The following is a 14,535-nucleotide window of genomic DNA, read 5'->3' on the forward strand; positions in this document are numbered from 1 at the left end:
GCTTTTATTTTGCAACGGACCGGGTTTGCATACCCATTTTACGAAGACTCGTATTCCATACTTCTAAAACGAGGTTCTTTGTTTAAAGTCAGCCATGACATTATACGAAAAAGGGTCGATCTGACTATGATGAATTTGCTTGCTATGCAACAGTTCGCGTATGAAGGGAAATTTTTAAAACATGCAAAATATATTGATGCCGATTTTCTGAAGTAAATTAAGGCGAAATATTTCAATGCGTTGACAGTTTTCACACATGACGTTGGTGTATTTAGCTTGTTCTGATTTTCGTTTCGTTTTCATTATCTATGCTTTGTAACCTGGGAACTATCGTCTGTATTTCGTGATTTTTACGTATCAAATCAAACATAGACTTCGGTAAATCAAACTGTTAACCTGTTAACTGTTTACCTGCGCAAATTAAGCAAAATCTGATGTAGGGGTACTGAAATACAATTCATTCTATCGGTAATTCGGCATTATCTTTTGCGTAATGGTAGATTAATGCAATAGGTTTTGTTGAGATGCTCGGCATTTTCTCGGGTTTATTCAGTTTAAACAGAGTTATGTAGGCATATACACGTATATATATGATTCATTTTGAAAAAATAAATTCTGTTCTTTATTTGTTATAGTGCATGTTTCTTGTGTTTAATTGTTTACAATTTCTATTTACTAACCATATTTGAGTGTTAAGCTTCGAATTATAAGCAAGATACAGAGATTTGCTCACAATTCTATGTTTGTACACAGATCTTAAAAACTATAGATTAAAAAAGTAAAACAATTCTCAATATTTATTACGAAAATTTTCAGTCTGTTCTTCCAGAAACCAACTTATTGAATTGTAAAATTACCCTTTTAACTCACCTGAGGGTGGGGCCACAGTGGGGGGGGGGGGGGGGTCGAAGTTTAACAAGTGAATATATAGAGTAAATCTTTAAAAATCTTCTTCTCAGAAACTAATCGGCCAGGAAAGCTGAAACTTGTGTGGAAGCATCCTCAGGTAGTGTAGATTCAAAGTTGTGAAAATCATGACCCCCGGGGGTAGGTTGGGGCCACAATGGGGGATCAAAGTTTTACATAGGAATATATACAGTAAATCTTTAAAAATCTTCTTCTCAGAAACTAATCAGCCAACAAAGCTGACACTTGTGTGGATGCATTCTCAAGTAGTGTAAATTCAAAGTTGTGAAAATCATGACCCTCGGGGGTAGGGTGGGGCCACAATGGGGGATCGAAGTTTAACATAGGAATATATACAGTAAATCTTTAAAAATCTTTTTCTCAGATACTAATTCGCCGGCAAAGCTGGAACTTGTGTGGAAGCATCCTCAGGTAGTGTAGATTCAAAGTTGTGAAAATAATAACCCCTGGGGGTAGGTTGGGGCCACAATGGGAGGTTGAAGTTTAGCATATGATTATATAGAGTAAATCTTCAAAAATCTTCTTCTCAGAAACCAGCCAGGAAAGCTGAAACTTGTGTGGAAGCATCCTCAGGTAGTGTAGATTCAAATTTGTGAAAATCATGACCCCTGGGGGTAGGTTTGGGCCACAATGGGAGGTCGATGTTTTACATAGGAATAAACAGAGTAAATCTTTAAAAATCTTCTTCTCAGAAACTAATCAGCCAGGAAAGCTGAAACTTGTGTGAAAGCATCCTCAGGTAGTGTAGATTCAAAGTTGTGAAAATAATGATCCCCAGGGGTAGGGTGGGGCCACAATGGGGGGGGGGGGGGGTCAAAGTTTAACAAAGGAATATATAGGGTAAATCTTTAAAAATCTTCTCAGAAACTAATCAGCCAGATGATTCTTTATAATTGACATTTGTTAAGACTTTGGCCCAAGGACAATTCTTTGGCCTTACGAGAAGGTTCAGAGTTGATGTACGTTTATATCTTATATATAAACTATTGTTAGGGATCTTTTTGAGAACTGCAATACTCAACATATGATATGACTATAAAATCATCCTGTTAGAAAAGGGACTAATGATTATAAACATAAGAATATCCAGGGGAAAATGGATTTTATTTATACAGGATCTACATGTATTATTGTACATTGTCAAGATAGTTTGTATTATGACTCCATTGAGCTGATTTTATCATACCTATTATTCCTCAGGTGAGCGATGTGGCCCATGGGCCTCTTGTTGTGCATTAGCCTACTCATGCTGATGGCAAAAACAGAGTGGACTTCGCCTACTGCCAATGCCCCATAGGGTAAATTGTTTTTTTAGTTTATATCTTAAAAAAAGCTAGCATTGTGAAACTTGATACTTCATACATACTTGAGGATTTACTATTTTTGTGAAGTGAATATTGTTCTCTGCATACTGTTTAAAAACATAGTTATTGTGGTTGAATGCATGTTAGATAAATAGCATTTTTTATTTTGATAGTTATGTAGCTCATCAAAATTGCTTGTCCCTGGCACTTCACTTTAAGCCTGTTTTACTTTCTACAGATTAGCTCAAGCATGCAGTCATATTGGCGGTCTGCTTTTTTCTATATCCAATGTGCAATCCTCATAAAAAACTTTGGTGCAAACGAACCAGAGCTGCATATCGTCACTTTGCCAGTGGAATATTCCACGAACAATGAACCAGAAGCCAACGCCTATTAGCACCCTGAACCTGTCAAGGCCGAAGGTAGTGGCGAGCAGTGAAACCGATGTCAATGTAGCTATGTTGTCATCACCATCACATGGTTCAGCAATGGCAAGGTTTGACCCAAGACATTATGATGACAGACACCACAGCCTCACATGGTCACTGGATCAACTAAGGAAGCTTAAAGCTAGTTTTCCCCTTAAAGGTTTATTTGAAAACTTGCTTATTATACATTTAAAAGCAATTTCTCCTTTAAAGAAAACAAATTCATTTGTAAGTGCAATGTCCTCTGAAATGAAACAGATTCTTTAAATTTATTGTTAACTTGTGAATTTCAATCAATATATGCACAAATTTAATTGCTGCCTTTAATTGCTGTCTAGGAATGGCTCATCTCTGGAACATCCCAGACACTGGTGTCCCAAGTGTAGTGGAGAATGAAGTAGAGGTGACTACAGCTGTACACCCACTGCATCTGAAAATGGAAATGATGGTGTTTTCAGATGGGAACTGTAAGTTGAAAGTGTGTTCAATCATATATAACAAAGACCTAAACATAGATTAATTGCATGACCAAATAAAAAAGATAAAGCACTCAAGTGTACAAATGTGACATATATTTTGAGTTTATGATAATCAATAATACATGCACAGTACAAGCATTGCACAGTATATTTTTCTTATTTAAACTACGGAATCTGTATAATATAACAAAAAATATTTCTTGTTGCTTGTATTAAAAATACTTTCAATACAACCCTGTCTTTTTTCCCTTCCAACAATGGTAAGCTATAAACAATACAATAATATAAACAATCTATATTTCAAAAAATGCATTTAATGCAAACAATCATGAATTCTTAAAAAGCTCGACAAGAACATTTTTTGTAACTTGTCGGTGCCACCACCTATGATAGACCAGGAGTTAGAGAGCTATATCGAGAAACACACAAGAGCACACAGACTTAGTGACCTCTGGAAAAAGCTTCATCTCGGAAGGATTACTAGTTCCATATTTGGTGATGTTCTTCAATCAGGAGACAAACCAACATCCCTTATCCAACAGATTTTATATGGATCGAATCTAGACAAGTAATTAAATTTTCCTCACTGTCCAAGTAGCACAATACAACACAATACTGACATTGTTTATTTCAAAAATAGAACAAAAAACTTAGTGAATGTTGATATTAGAAACTAATTTCTATGATTTTAGGTACTCTTAGCTACCTCTGGCAGTCCAGTGGGGAGTTGACCACGAGATGGATGCTAAGGAAGACTACTTACAGATCAGAAGAGCTATTCAAATGGAAACTGATGTACAAAAGTCTGGTCCTACTGTATGTTCAACACATTCTTTTCTAGGGGCTTCCAGTGATGGAAGAGTGATTGATAATGAAAGCACTGGCCTGCTAGAAATTAAATGTCCCTACTCCATCTCAGGACAAAATGTAACATTTTTGGGAATATCAGATATTATGTCAATAAACTCAAAACAGTTTTGTCTCGAAGTTGGTGAATTGGGGCCTACATTGAAAAAATCGCATAAGTACTACTGTAAACGTGGTTATATTGACGAGTTCAAAATTTGACAATTTTTTAGTAAGAGACAATTGGCGAGTTTTAATTTTGACAAATTTTTCAATAAGATTAAGAGTTATCTATCTTTGATTTCTTATAATGCCAGGGTTAGAGTTATCTTTCTTGCGAACTCTTTTACAAGCGTTGGTATTAATAAAATTTAACTTTGATTGAAAAAAAGTCTGTACAGATTTGATGGAATAACATTGTTCTTTGTATTTTGTTTTTATTCATTATACGATATTGCCTGAGGTAATAAAGTAGGTCAAACACGGCATGATAATTACGCACGCAAAGTTATTATAGAATGTTGTGACGATTGAGTGATAATTGCATTTAAAACATGCTTGTTTAGATTTTATGGGCTTTTAAAATGCTAATTACATGTTTTTATAGATATTTACATAAATGAATCATAAATTTTGATCTAGTCCTAACGGGATAATGCCGATAAAAAATTCTGGTATTAATACGCTATATATATGATGTGAAGTTTGGCGAGTGGGAATTTTGACGAGAAAATAAAAATCGCCAACAGTCAAAATTAACACATCGTCAAAATTTCCACGTTTACAGTATGCACAGGTTCAAGGTGAGATGGCCATCATCGGACTCCCCTGGGTGGACTTTGTAGTATGGACAGCGGCAAAGTCAGACAATATTTTCATTAAGAGGATTTACTTCCATGAACAATATGTAACAAATATGCTACCAAAATTAGTAGAATTTTACATGAGGCATATTTATCCACTACTAGTGTTGTGAAAATTACAGAAAGTATATACATTATATGTAATTCAATCCGAAATAACTAAATGTATGATTGTATGTAATGTAAATATATGAGATTGATAAATATGTATAAATTTTTATCACTTACTCAGGAATCTTCTGAAGTTGGCTTTTTTCCATCAACTAGTGGCAAATCCAAATTTGTCAACCAACAACAAACTTGAAATATTTTATTGATGAGAGGCACAATGCTAAGGGGGACCACTCCTTCCATAACGTGGAAATTCTCAACTCGTCCAATGCTCCTCTCTACATGTATGCGAAGCTGTGCTATTTCTTGGGTCCTGTAGACATCGTCAGTAGAAAACTGATTCGCATTACCTGAAATGAATTGAAGTTTCAAAATTACGTTTAATTGAAACAATTCTCTGAACCAAAACTTGAGTCTTGCGTTGTATATACAGTTGTTTCAGTTGGTTAAAGCTATCAAATATTTATTCAAATAAATCAAATATGTTAATAAAATTTAAATATTATTAAGCACATACAATCTTATTTACTGCACCTGGTTAGAATAAAAGAAAACTAGGAAATAAAAATATGTTGTACCATTTATAGTAACTAGGAAGTTATGAACAAGTTCAAACTTCAAACAATAAACATAAACAATTCAAAATATTACCGTACAAATTAATTTGAAATTCAGAGTTCAAATGCCATTTCAAAAACATTAAACAAAAACAATTTTAACTGTTTTTAAACATCATAACTAGAAAGTTCACATCTGACTGAGTCACATGACATACAACTTCAGTGTTTCACCACTACCTTTCAATTCAAGAAAATGAGCAAGTCAACATTTGCACAATGTAGTCTTCTTTTTTAATTAAATATTTCCCCTGCTATACTAATTGGATCTTGATTTGCGGCATCTGCCTCGTCCATGAGGCTTGCACATGGCGTGCCATTTTGTTTAAACCTATTTCGTATTGATGTTTGAAAAAAAAAGGTCAAATCGTACGAAGAATTTTCTTAAATTACGGTTTTTTAATTTTTTTTTAAACAATCGATTATGAAAATCTGAATCGATCATCGACATCGGGAGACATTTAGCGACCGACTTTCGATTGTCGGCGATAATCGGCCCATCACTAGGTGAAGATCATAGAAAATGAGGCAGAACTTATTTGAAATCTTTCTGCAATATCCTGGATGAAAAGTCCTACTTTCAATCTCATTAGAACTGCAAAGAATTGGTCAATGGGGCTAAGATATGAGGAAGACATCACTGGCAGTAGTTTGGCCCTGTCCTCTCCAGTAGGTCATTCTTGAGCATTTAGGTGCAAGGTAGCTGTAATAAATAAAGATGTTTAAATTTCTCACCGACAGATGAGATAAAAAAACCTACATGTAATTCAATTTTAATTATCAAATTTAATTCAACAATTATAAATTTAATACATGTAGAAGCACATTTTTAATAAGTATAGCAGAGTAAAAAATATTAAGTCATTGATCATATGACCAATCGATACTTGTAGTTGGGTACTCAATATTACCAGCATTTGACATTCGATCTACATTAAATTAATACAATCAGTTTAATTGATGTTGCATGCAGATTTTTAAAAATTATTCCTACTTGAACAGCCACAAAAAGATGGCAAATGACGGTAATCCTGTGTAGAACTTTGTCATTCCATCATTGTCTTTGATGCGTTCCACACCCCATTTGTGCCTGCCAAGTTCCTCCCTTAGTCGACTTATCTCTTGTGTCAGCTCCCTGTTTTCGAGGAGGAGGGGGTCATCTTCACACTGCATGCCTATAATTATGTATATTATTTTAGTACTTATATCATTTTACATAAATATTAAATTTTAACCTCACAAAAAATCAATGTCAACTGATAACCATAATTGAGTTTTTAAGGTTATGTCAATTTGTTGTTACAATTGCATAGATTGGTAATGTCTAATTATATAGGCCAGTCTCACCTGAATCACGTGAGATGAATGTTATCATCATCTGTTGTATCTGTTGTGATAGCACATAGATCTTCATTGTTGTCATCTGAAGCCTCTTCTGCTCTGCAGTATGAGCCATGGGCGAGCAGTGAGAATTGAAGACTTGCTGTCTCCCTCTCCTTCAATATCACCTCTTCTTCATGTTTTTTCTAGTTGGGAAATAATTTTTTTAAACATTTTGTTATGTGACTATGATAAAAATATTTTTAATGCATAACACAAAAATTAATTTTAATCATTTCATTTATATATATAAATATAATTACCAGACACTGAGAAAATACTTTTGTGATTTGGATAAATATAATTATATATTCCTGTAATGCTTAATTTTTAATTATCTATAGAATTAGAAAACCATGCATGTATGCTTTGATAGAATTTGGCCATAGGCCCTACATGATTATTAATATGCATGCATGCATATGGAAAAATAGACATACATATAAAACATAGTATAAGCTTTATATTGTATACATACCTTTGTAGATTCACGATCTAATCGCCTCTTTTCTCGTCTTAAATCCTCTTCGGATCTAGTCACTTTGTATTGAAACAATGTAGGGCCGTAGTTGTCATCACTGGGGTCTTCTCTGTGCCACCCGTGTAGAAAGTGATCGGAACAGATCCATGAGTGATCGCCTGGTTCCCACTTATCTCTATTGACGGCTTTGACCCACACCCTTTGTTTTCTCTTGTCTTTGACCATACCACACCGGAAAGCGAAAGAAACTTACCCCCCTTGATCTCGCGTCAGCATTAAAGACATTACGGCACTTGTAAACACAACAAGTTGTCATCATTTCCGTCGAGTTGCTACGTACGCTGTATCCACTCGGAAGCGTATATGCGCATGCGCCATTACTGCGGGACAGATACATTAAAAGGGTTTATTATGTATAAAATTAAACAATTTCTTGACATTCTATGTTAAATCATGGGAAAAGTAATCCCGATACCTTTATCCAATTTGACATCATTTTAAAGAAGAGGTCAAGAGCTTGTTTAATTCCTTTTTTGGGGAGACTGTAGGCCTTCTAGATATATTTTATTAGTCAAAAATGGACAAAACTCCAAAAATTTGTTCCTCAGTTCCTTCATATTTCATTGAAAATGATGGTTTTAAACATGATTTTTCATTGTGCTTACCAAAAATTTTAGCCCCGGTACACCCTATCAAACAGATCTATTGTTATGAAGCATCATTGAAAGAATTTATATCTTAAATTTTATGAACCTGTAGGCACCTTTCATTTTTTAGATCTTGACCATAAGCTTTTAGCTCAGTTGACCTCAAAAACGTACCTGGCAAAGGTGTGGGGTATGAATATTCTGTGAAGCCATCTTGAAATTCCTTTTGTTCATCTATAAATAAAAACATTATAAGCTTTAAAAGTTTGTTGTTTTAAAAATATGTTTTGCATTTCAAACATTTATTTGCACCTCTCTTATTTTTGTTACTTAGAAATTAATTTATTGTTATATCAATATATGTATAAAATACATATTTTTTATTATAGTGTGTGTGTGACCAGTTCTCACCAAGTACCACTTCTGACCAGTGAATTATATTTTTGTATCTAATGAAATGTGTTGAAAAAAGACATAACAATGCACTGGCCAGAAATGGTACTCAGTAAGAACTGGTCGCATGCCAGAATAGTCTAATGCAGTCTACATTAGAATTCAAAATAAAGGACTGTGTGCGGTATGGTCAAATATCTGCCCCCAATTTTAACCAATTTTTAAATAGTATCGTATAAAAACCAAATCTTCATAAATCATTGTTTAGTAGATGCCTATCACTTTAATCTTGATTTTAGTGACCATTGCTCATTCGCTGTTTATCTATGACGTCACCTAAATGACCTAATTCCTGCAAATTTGCAAAAGAATGAAAATATTGTCATTTTTGCTTTATATTTTGCATTCGGAAGTATAGAGCGCAGGTCTGCTCAAGTACGATTTAAACATATGTTTTTCTATATTACTGTTCTTCTCCTAACACTAAAAAATTTTATGAAATCATGTCTTCAGTCGATTATATCACATTAAGAAAACTGTGTTTCTTTATTTCAAAAATTAATCATATTGTTCGTTCACCCCACTTACTTTCTTGAACTTTACAACTATATTGTATATATGTAAATATGTTTGTTCTTCTTATGTACCTCTTGTACCATTACATGGTGTTGAGTGAAAATAAACTGAACTGAACCTTCAGATAATTATACACATTATATTAAAAAATGGTACTTGAGCAAGCCTGCACTCTATGTTTCCCAGTCGAAAAACGATCAGACAACACCCGTATTTTGCTACAAAACATCAATTTATCAAAATAAGGCAAACTTTATGACGTCATTTCTACATTATGACGTCACTGTGGTGTTAACCTTGTACACCCTTATTTTCAGGATGATTTTAACTATCTTCCACACTATTTTTAAAGCTCTTTATAAACTTTAATTTTGGGGATAAAAAATGCATAAAACCGCACATAGTCCTTTCCCTGGTAAAAAAAAACCAGTCTGGGCCAATATCAAGAATCATTTAACAAATTTAAAGAAGTATGCACCGATTGCGTAGTCTTAGCTCGAAAGCCAGACAAATCTTGTTGATTTCAGAGAGCCGTGGTTGAGTGGCCAACAATGAAATAGACAGGCCTATGTCACACTGCTGTTTGACACAACTACCCATAGTCCAAGCTCTTGTTAAAATTGTTCCATATGTTGAGTTACTGGTCGACTGACAAAAAGCTCCCTGGGCATGTTGTGGTTCTTCTTCCCTGAAAATATCATGATAGGTTTGAACATTTTACATTCTTGGAATAAGTTGGTATCTTTAGACTTATTTAACACCTGGTCTACTGGCACTTTACCAGTTACCGGCTATAATTTTATGTTTTCTTTTGTGTTTCCTTATTTCTTGATATATTTGAATAAAACTTGACATACTTTGAATGGTGAACTCCTTATTTATCAATCTGTTAGATTATGTATTGAACAGCATACGTTTTAACATGTTAAAACGTATGCTGTTCAATACATAATTGTGCAATCAGGCGTTCAACTGCCCCATGAATCCTTCAGAATTTAGTGAATTCCTATGGTTAAGAAATTTAATATGTATTGATTTTATATGTCAAATCAAAGAAGGGATATAGGCTAATAACGTATCACAAAGTCGTGAAAGAGGTCATGTTCTATCTGAAACTTATTACGTCACTTTTCCCACAGCTGAAAGTGCAAAGATGTAAATAAGCGGTAAACAATGATCGTGAAAGCTCATGTTTAAAACATATATCAGGAAAGTTTTCAAGCAAACTTACTTTTCTTTATTCGAAACAGACCACTGAATTAAAAATCTCGGATAGTCGCATGCTATAAACACGGACTCTCAGTTTAGCTGATAATTGGTCTTAACCGATAACTGGTACAGTACCATTAGACATTCCCTCAATAATTCAAAGTATTTTAAACTACTGTATATGTTCTGTAACTAGTTGATGAAGAAAATATATCAAACATAGGCATCAGACCACCTCCCATCCCCCATGCAAATAAATTTATCTCAGATAGGCCGGCCTACAATATTTGGAGGAAAAAAATTCCGGATCCACATACACGTTCATGAATTGTTTATTTTTCAACTTATGTTAGCATATTTTAAAATCAGTACTAAAATTTGTGATTTAGGACCCTTTAGGACATATTTTGTTTGAATAGGCTGATCAGTTATACCAGAGACATAGGTGTTGGAATCGGGGGGCTAGGGGGGGGGGGCTTAGCCCCCCCCCCCCTTTTTTTGCAAAGCTAGACCTAACCATTAGACACATAGCAGAAAAGAGGGATAAGCCCCCCACTTTTTTTGCAGAAAACTGTTACGTAATTGTTACGTAATAAACGTTTGAAGTATTGAGAAGTTGGAGTCAAAGGCATACTTGCACCCCCTCCCCCTCCCCCCACGGATTAGGATTTTCATGATTTGGAGAAAAAAATGTTATGGCCGGACAGATTTTTTGTTTTGGAAGTATAGGATTACTACCCCCCCCCCCTCCCCCACGGATTAGGATTTTCATGATTTTGGGAATTAAGTTCTTTTCCTCTCAATAATTATGAGGATGAGTCTAGCCCCCCCCCCTCCCCCTTTCAATTTGCTTCCGACGCCAGTGAGATAAATCTCTGGTTATACGATAGAAAATAATGTAGTGTTACCTGTACACTGTGGTCATATTATCCATTAGGATAAGAGGCTGTACGGGAGAGTTAGTATTGCATTTATGCTGGTTGAAATGGTTCATAGAAAAAAAATGAATTACACGACGGACAGTGATAAAGTTCCAGGGAAGCCATCATTAGATAAGAAACGACAGGTGATATGACGCAATGAACAGTCAAAATGACGTAAAACAGCGGGAATACCTACCAAGCGTTTCAATTTTTGAAACAAACATTCTGACCATGTGTAGACAAAATTAGGGTTAACGTTATATAGGCTACTACACAACAAAAAGTTCAAAATTCTTCAAAAAATATAGAAATGCAACTGATACTTATCTTGAATTTTGGTTGTAAGTGGTCTCCATGCGACCAGGTTATTGCAATTATCCAGGAATTCAAGGTTGTAAAACAAATTTGAGCAAATTAATCCCCGATTTTTTATTGTGAAAACATCTTCCTAAATAGATGCCATATTGTCGGCAACAGAAAATTGCGTGGCCGCAATTGCTCGCCGGCGACGCGCGTTCCAGCAATCGGCGATGAAGGCAACACCGGCAAATCCGGCGATGTCGGTTAACGCCGAGGTAAACGCAGTAGAGTCTCATACAGCGCCGTAACAACGTACCGGCATCTTCGTCGGTCGCGGTGGGATCGCCTTAAATTGAACATTTTAGAACGCCATGCGACGGCGCGCACTTTGAACATGCACAAAGTACGCGCTCTGGCTCTGCGATCTGATAAACACGCCGTAGAAGCGTAGTGTTTAGAAGTAGTTATGATTCAATTACAATGTGCCTTTTCATAAAATCAAAACAAGTTTTTAATCATGTATTTACTAGTTGTAAATTCTTGCTTGTTTCCCATACAATTGAACAAATTAATATTAACCTACCAAGAAGTAAAGAACAACATAGGTGTAAGATCCGTGCTGTATGGGGGTTGGGGTGCTGCAAGAGCTAGCTCAAAATATCAGTTTCTCCAATTTTAAACCTCTGTGATTCTAATTGTAAACCTTTGTTCCACAAATATAGCAGCATCTAAGAACCTTTTGGCCTCAATCAGAGATTTTCCTGCGTGCACACAAAATTATTATAAATGAAGGCCCGGTGCTCCAAGATGTCCATTGACGTCAACGTTTTTGACTCGTTTTCAAGAGTTGTTCGTCCAAATTCGGCAACAAACGTATCATGCGAATCTTGCACTCACAATCGACCTTGTCCGCGAACTTTTCTAACCCTCGTACATGGATAAAAACAAAGAAAACAAAATCTAGCAATTAAAAAAACTTACTCTACTAAAGGAACTATAAACAGAACAACTACATTTTAAACAGTTTTAAATCACAGTCCGATTGAAGGCTTGCACAGAAGGCATTCGGCATCAGAACATGTTTTAAACCACCATTTGGCAACGGGTTGTCTAATCTCGCCCTCACTACCATGTCCTTTAAGGTGGTATGGGACACCCCCATGTTGTGACGTATTGTTTATCGAAATAAACAATAAAATTAAGTGCAGTTATATACGTAGTTTCTTTCCCAATATTGTCATCTAACAGCGTAGCGCAGTGAGTTAGATGGTTTACTGCGAATCTGTAAGTCATGAGTTCGAATCCCGCTGTGGGTTTTACAATTTTTACCTTTCAAAAAAAATTTAAAAGCTATTTTTTAGCTCACCGAGACGAAGTCAAGGAGAGCTTATGCTATACCCTCGGCGTCGGCGTCGGCGGTGGCGTCGGCGTCGGCGTCCGGACCTGGTTAAAGTTTTTGTTGCAGGTCCTGTATCTAAGCTATTACTTGTCCTATCTTCACCAAACTTGCATGGATGATGCATCTGGACCTACCTATGAACTTGAAGACTTGGATGCTGAATCTGGGTCCTAAATTTCAGATGCTGGAGGAGGTTAATGTTGTTGGACCAGGTTAAAGTTTTTGTTGCAGGTGCCCTTTGATAGCAGTATCTTAGTTACTGCTGGTCTGTACTTCACCAAACTTGCATGGATGGTGTGCCTTATGATACTGATGCACCAGACAGGCTTGAGTGCTGAATCTGAGCTATAGGTTTCGGATGCTGGAGGAGGTTAAGGTTTTTGGAGCAGGTTAAAGTTTTTGTTGCGGGTACCCATTGATAGCAATATCTAAGTTACTACTGGTCCTAACTTCACCAAACTTGTATGGATGATGCGTCTTATGATACTGATGCACCTGACAAGCTTGAATGCTGAATCTGAGCAATAGGTTTCGGATGCTGGAAGAGGTTAAGGTTTTTAGAGCTGGTTAAAGTTTTTGTTGCAGGTGCCCTCTGATGATTAATCTTAGTTACTACTGGTCCTAACTTCACCAAACTTGTATGGATGGTGTGTCTTATGATACTGATGCACCTGACAAGCTTGAATGCTGAATCTGAGCGATAGGTTTCGGATGCTGGAAGAGGTTAAGGTTTTTAGAGCTGGTTAAGTTTTTGTTGCAGGTGCCCTCTGATGATTATATCTTAGTTACTACTGGTCCTAACTTCACCAAACTTGTATGGATGGTGTGTCTTATGATACTGATGCACTTGACAGGCTTGAATGCATAGTCTGGTTTCGGATGCTGGATAAATTTAAGTTTTTAGGAACAGGTCACATGTTTAATAGATGATAGTACTATTTCAAACTTGCATAGTTGATTTAACTGTAATATGAATGAATCGCAGAGGTAGCTTCAGATGCAGAGCTTGATCTCCATTATCAAGGATGCTAAAAAATAAATCTTAGTTATTACTGGTCGTAACTTCACCAAACTTGAATGGATGGTGTGTTTTATGATACAGATGCACCTGACAGGCATGGATGCTGAATCTGAGCCATAGGTTGCGGATGCTGGAGGAAGTTAAGGTTTTAATTGCTAGTGCCCTCTGATGATGATATCTTAGTTATTACTGGTCCAAACTTCACCAAAATTGCATGGATGATGCGTCTTATGATACAAATGCACCTGATGGGCTTGAATGCTGAATCTGAGCCATAGGTTTCGGATGCTGGATGAGGTTTAGTTTTTTGGAACAGGTCACATGTTTTATAGATGATAGCTTGCATAGTTGATTTAACTTTATTATAAATTAAATGCAGAGGTTGCTTCAGAAGCAGAGCCTGATCTCCGTTATCAAGGATGCTAAAGAAATCTCCTACCTCAATCAAACCACCTCGATAGATAGATGTGTTTGTTGATAAATGATATAACATGATTCCTATGATAAAGTATTGTATGATATGAAACAATATTGTTTGATATGATACAATATGATATCATATGTTATATTGTAAAAAGTTATACGATACGATATGATATTGTATCAATTTTTTTGATATTTTATGATATGA

The 14,535-nt window shown here is 35.7% G+C and overlaps 2 protein-coding genes and 2 pseudogenes across 2 annotated transcripts in view; 2 read left to right on the plus strand and 2 right to left on the minus strand.

Annotated features, from left to right (window-relative positions):
• The window catches only part of LOC128159412 (uncharacterized), a 32,932-nt pseudogene extending 21,610 nt beyond the window's left edge, over positions 1 to 11,322 (minus strand).
• The window catches only part of LOC128159408 (uncharacterized), a 177,067-nt gene that overhangs the window by 121,928 nt on the left and 40,604 nt on the right, over positions 1 to 14,535 (plus strand). The window lies entirely within an intron of this gene.
• On the plus strand, positions 2,603 to 3,179 carry LOC128159411 (uncharacterized). Its single transcript, XM_052822493.1, has 2 exons — positions 2,603 to 2,819; positions 2,998 to 3,179. The coding sequence occupies exons 1-2, from the start codon at positions 2,603 to 2,605 to the stop codon at positions 3,177 to 3,179; spliced, it is 399 nt and encodes a 132-aa protein (XP_052678453.1).
• On the minus strand, positions 2,969 to 7,833 carry LOC128159403 (uncharacterized; annotated as a pseudogene).

The sequence above is a fragment of the Crassostrea angulata genome, chromosome 8, assembly GCF_025612915.1.
Source record: "Crassostrea angulata isolate pt1a10 chromosome 8, ASM2561291v2, whole genome shotgun sequence".
In the NCBI taxonomy this organism is placed as follows: Eukaryota; Metazoa; Mollusca; class Bivalvia; order Ostreida; family Ostreidae; genus Magallana; species Magallana angulata.

Coding starts and splice junctions, on each gene's coding strand:
- LOC128159411 (XM_052822493.1), top strand. CDS start 2,603: ATGAACCAGAAGCCAACGCCTATTAGCACCCTGAACCTGTCAAGGCCG. Junction 2,820..2,997: donor AGCTAGTTTTCCCCTTAAAG/GTTTATTTGAAA, acceptor ATTGCTGTCTAG/GAATGGCTCATCTCTGGAAC.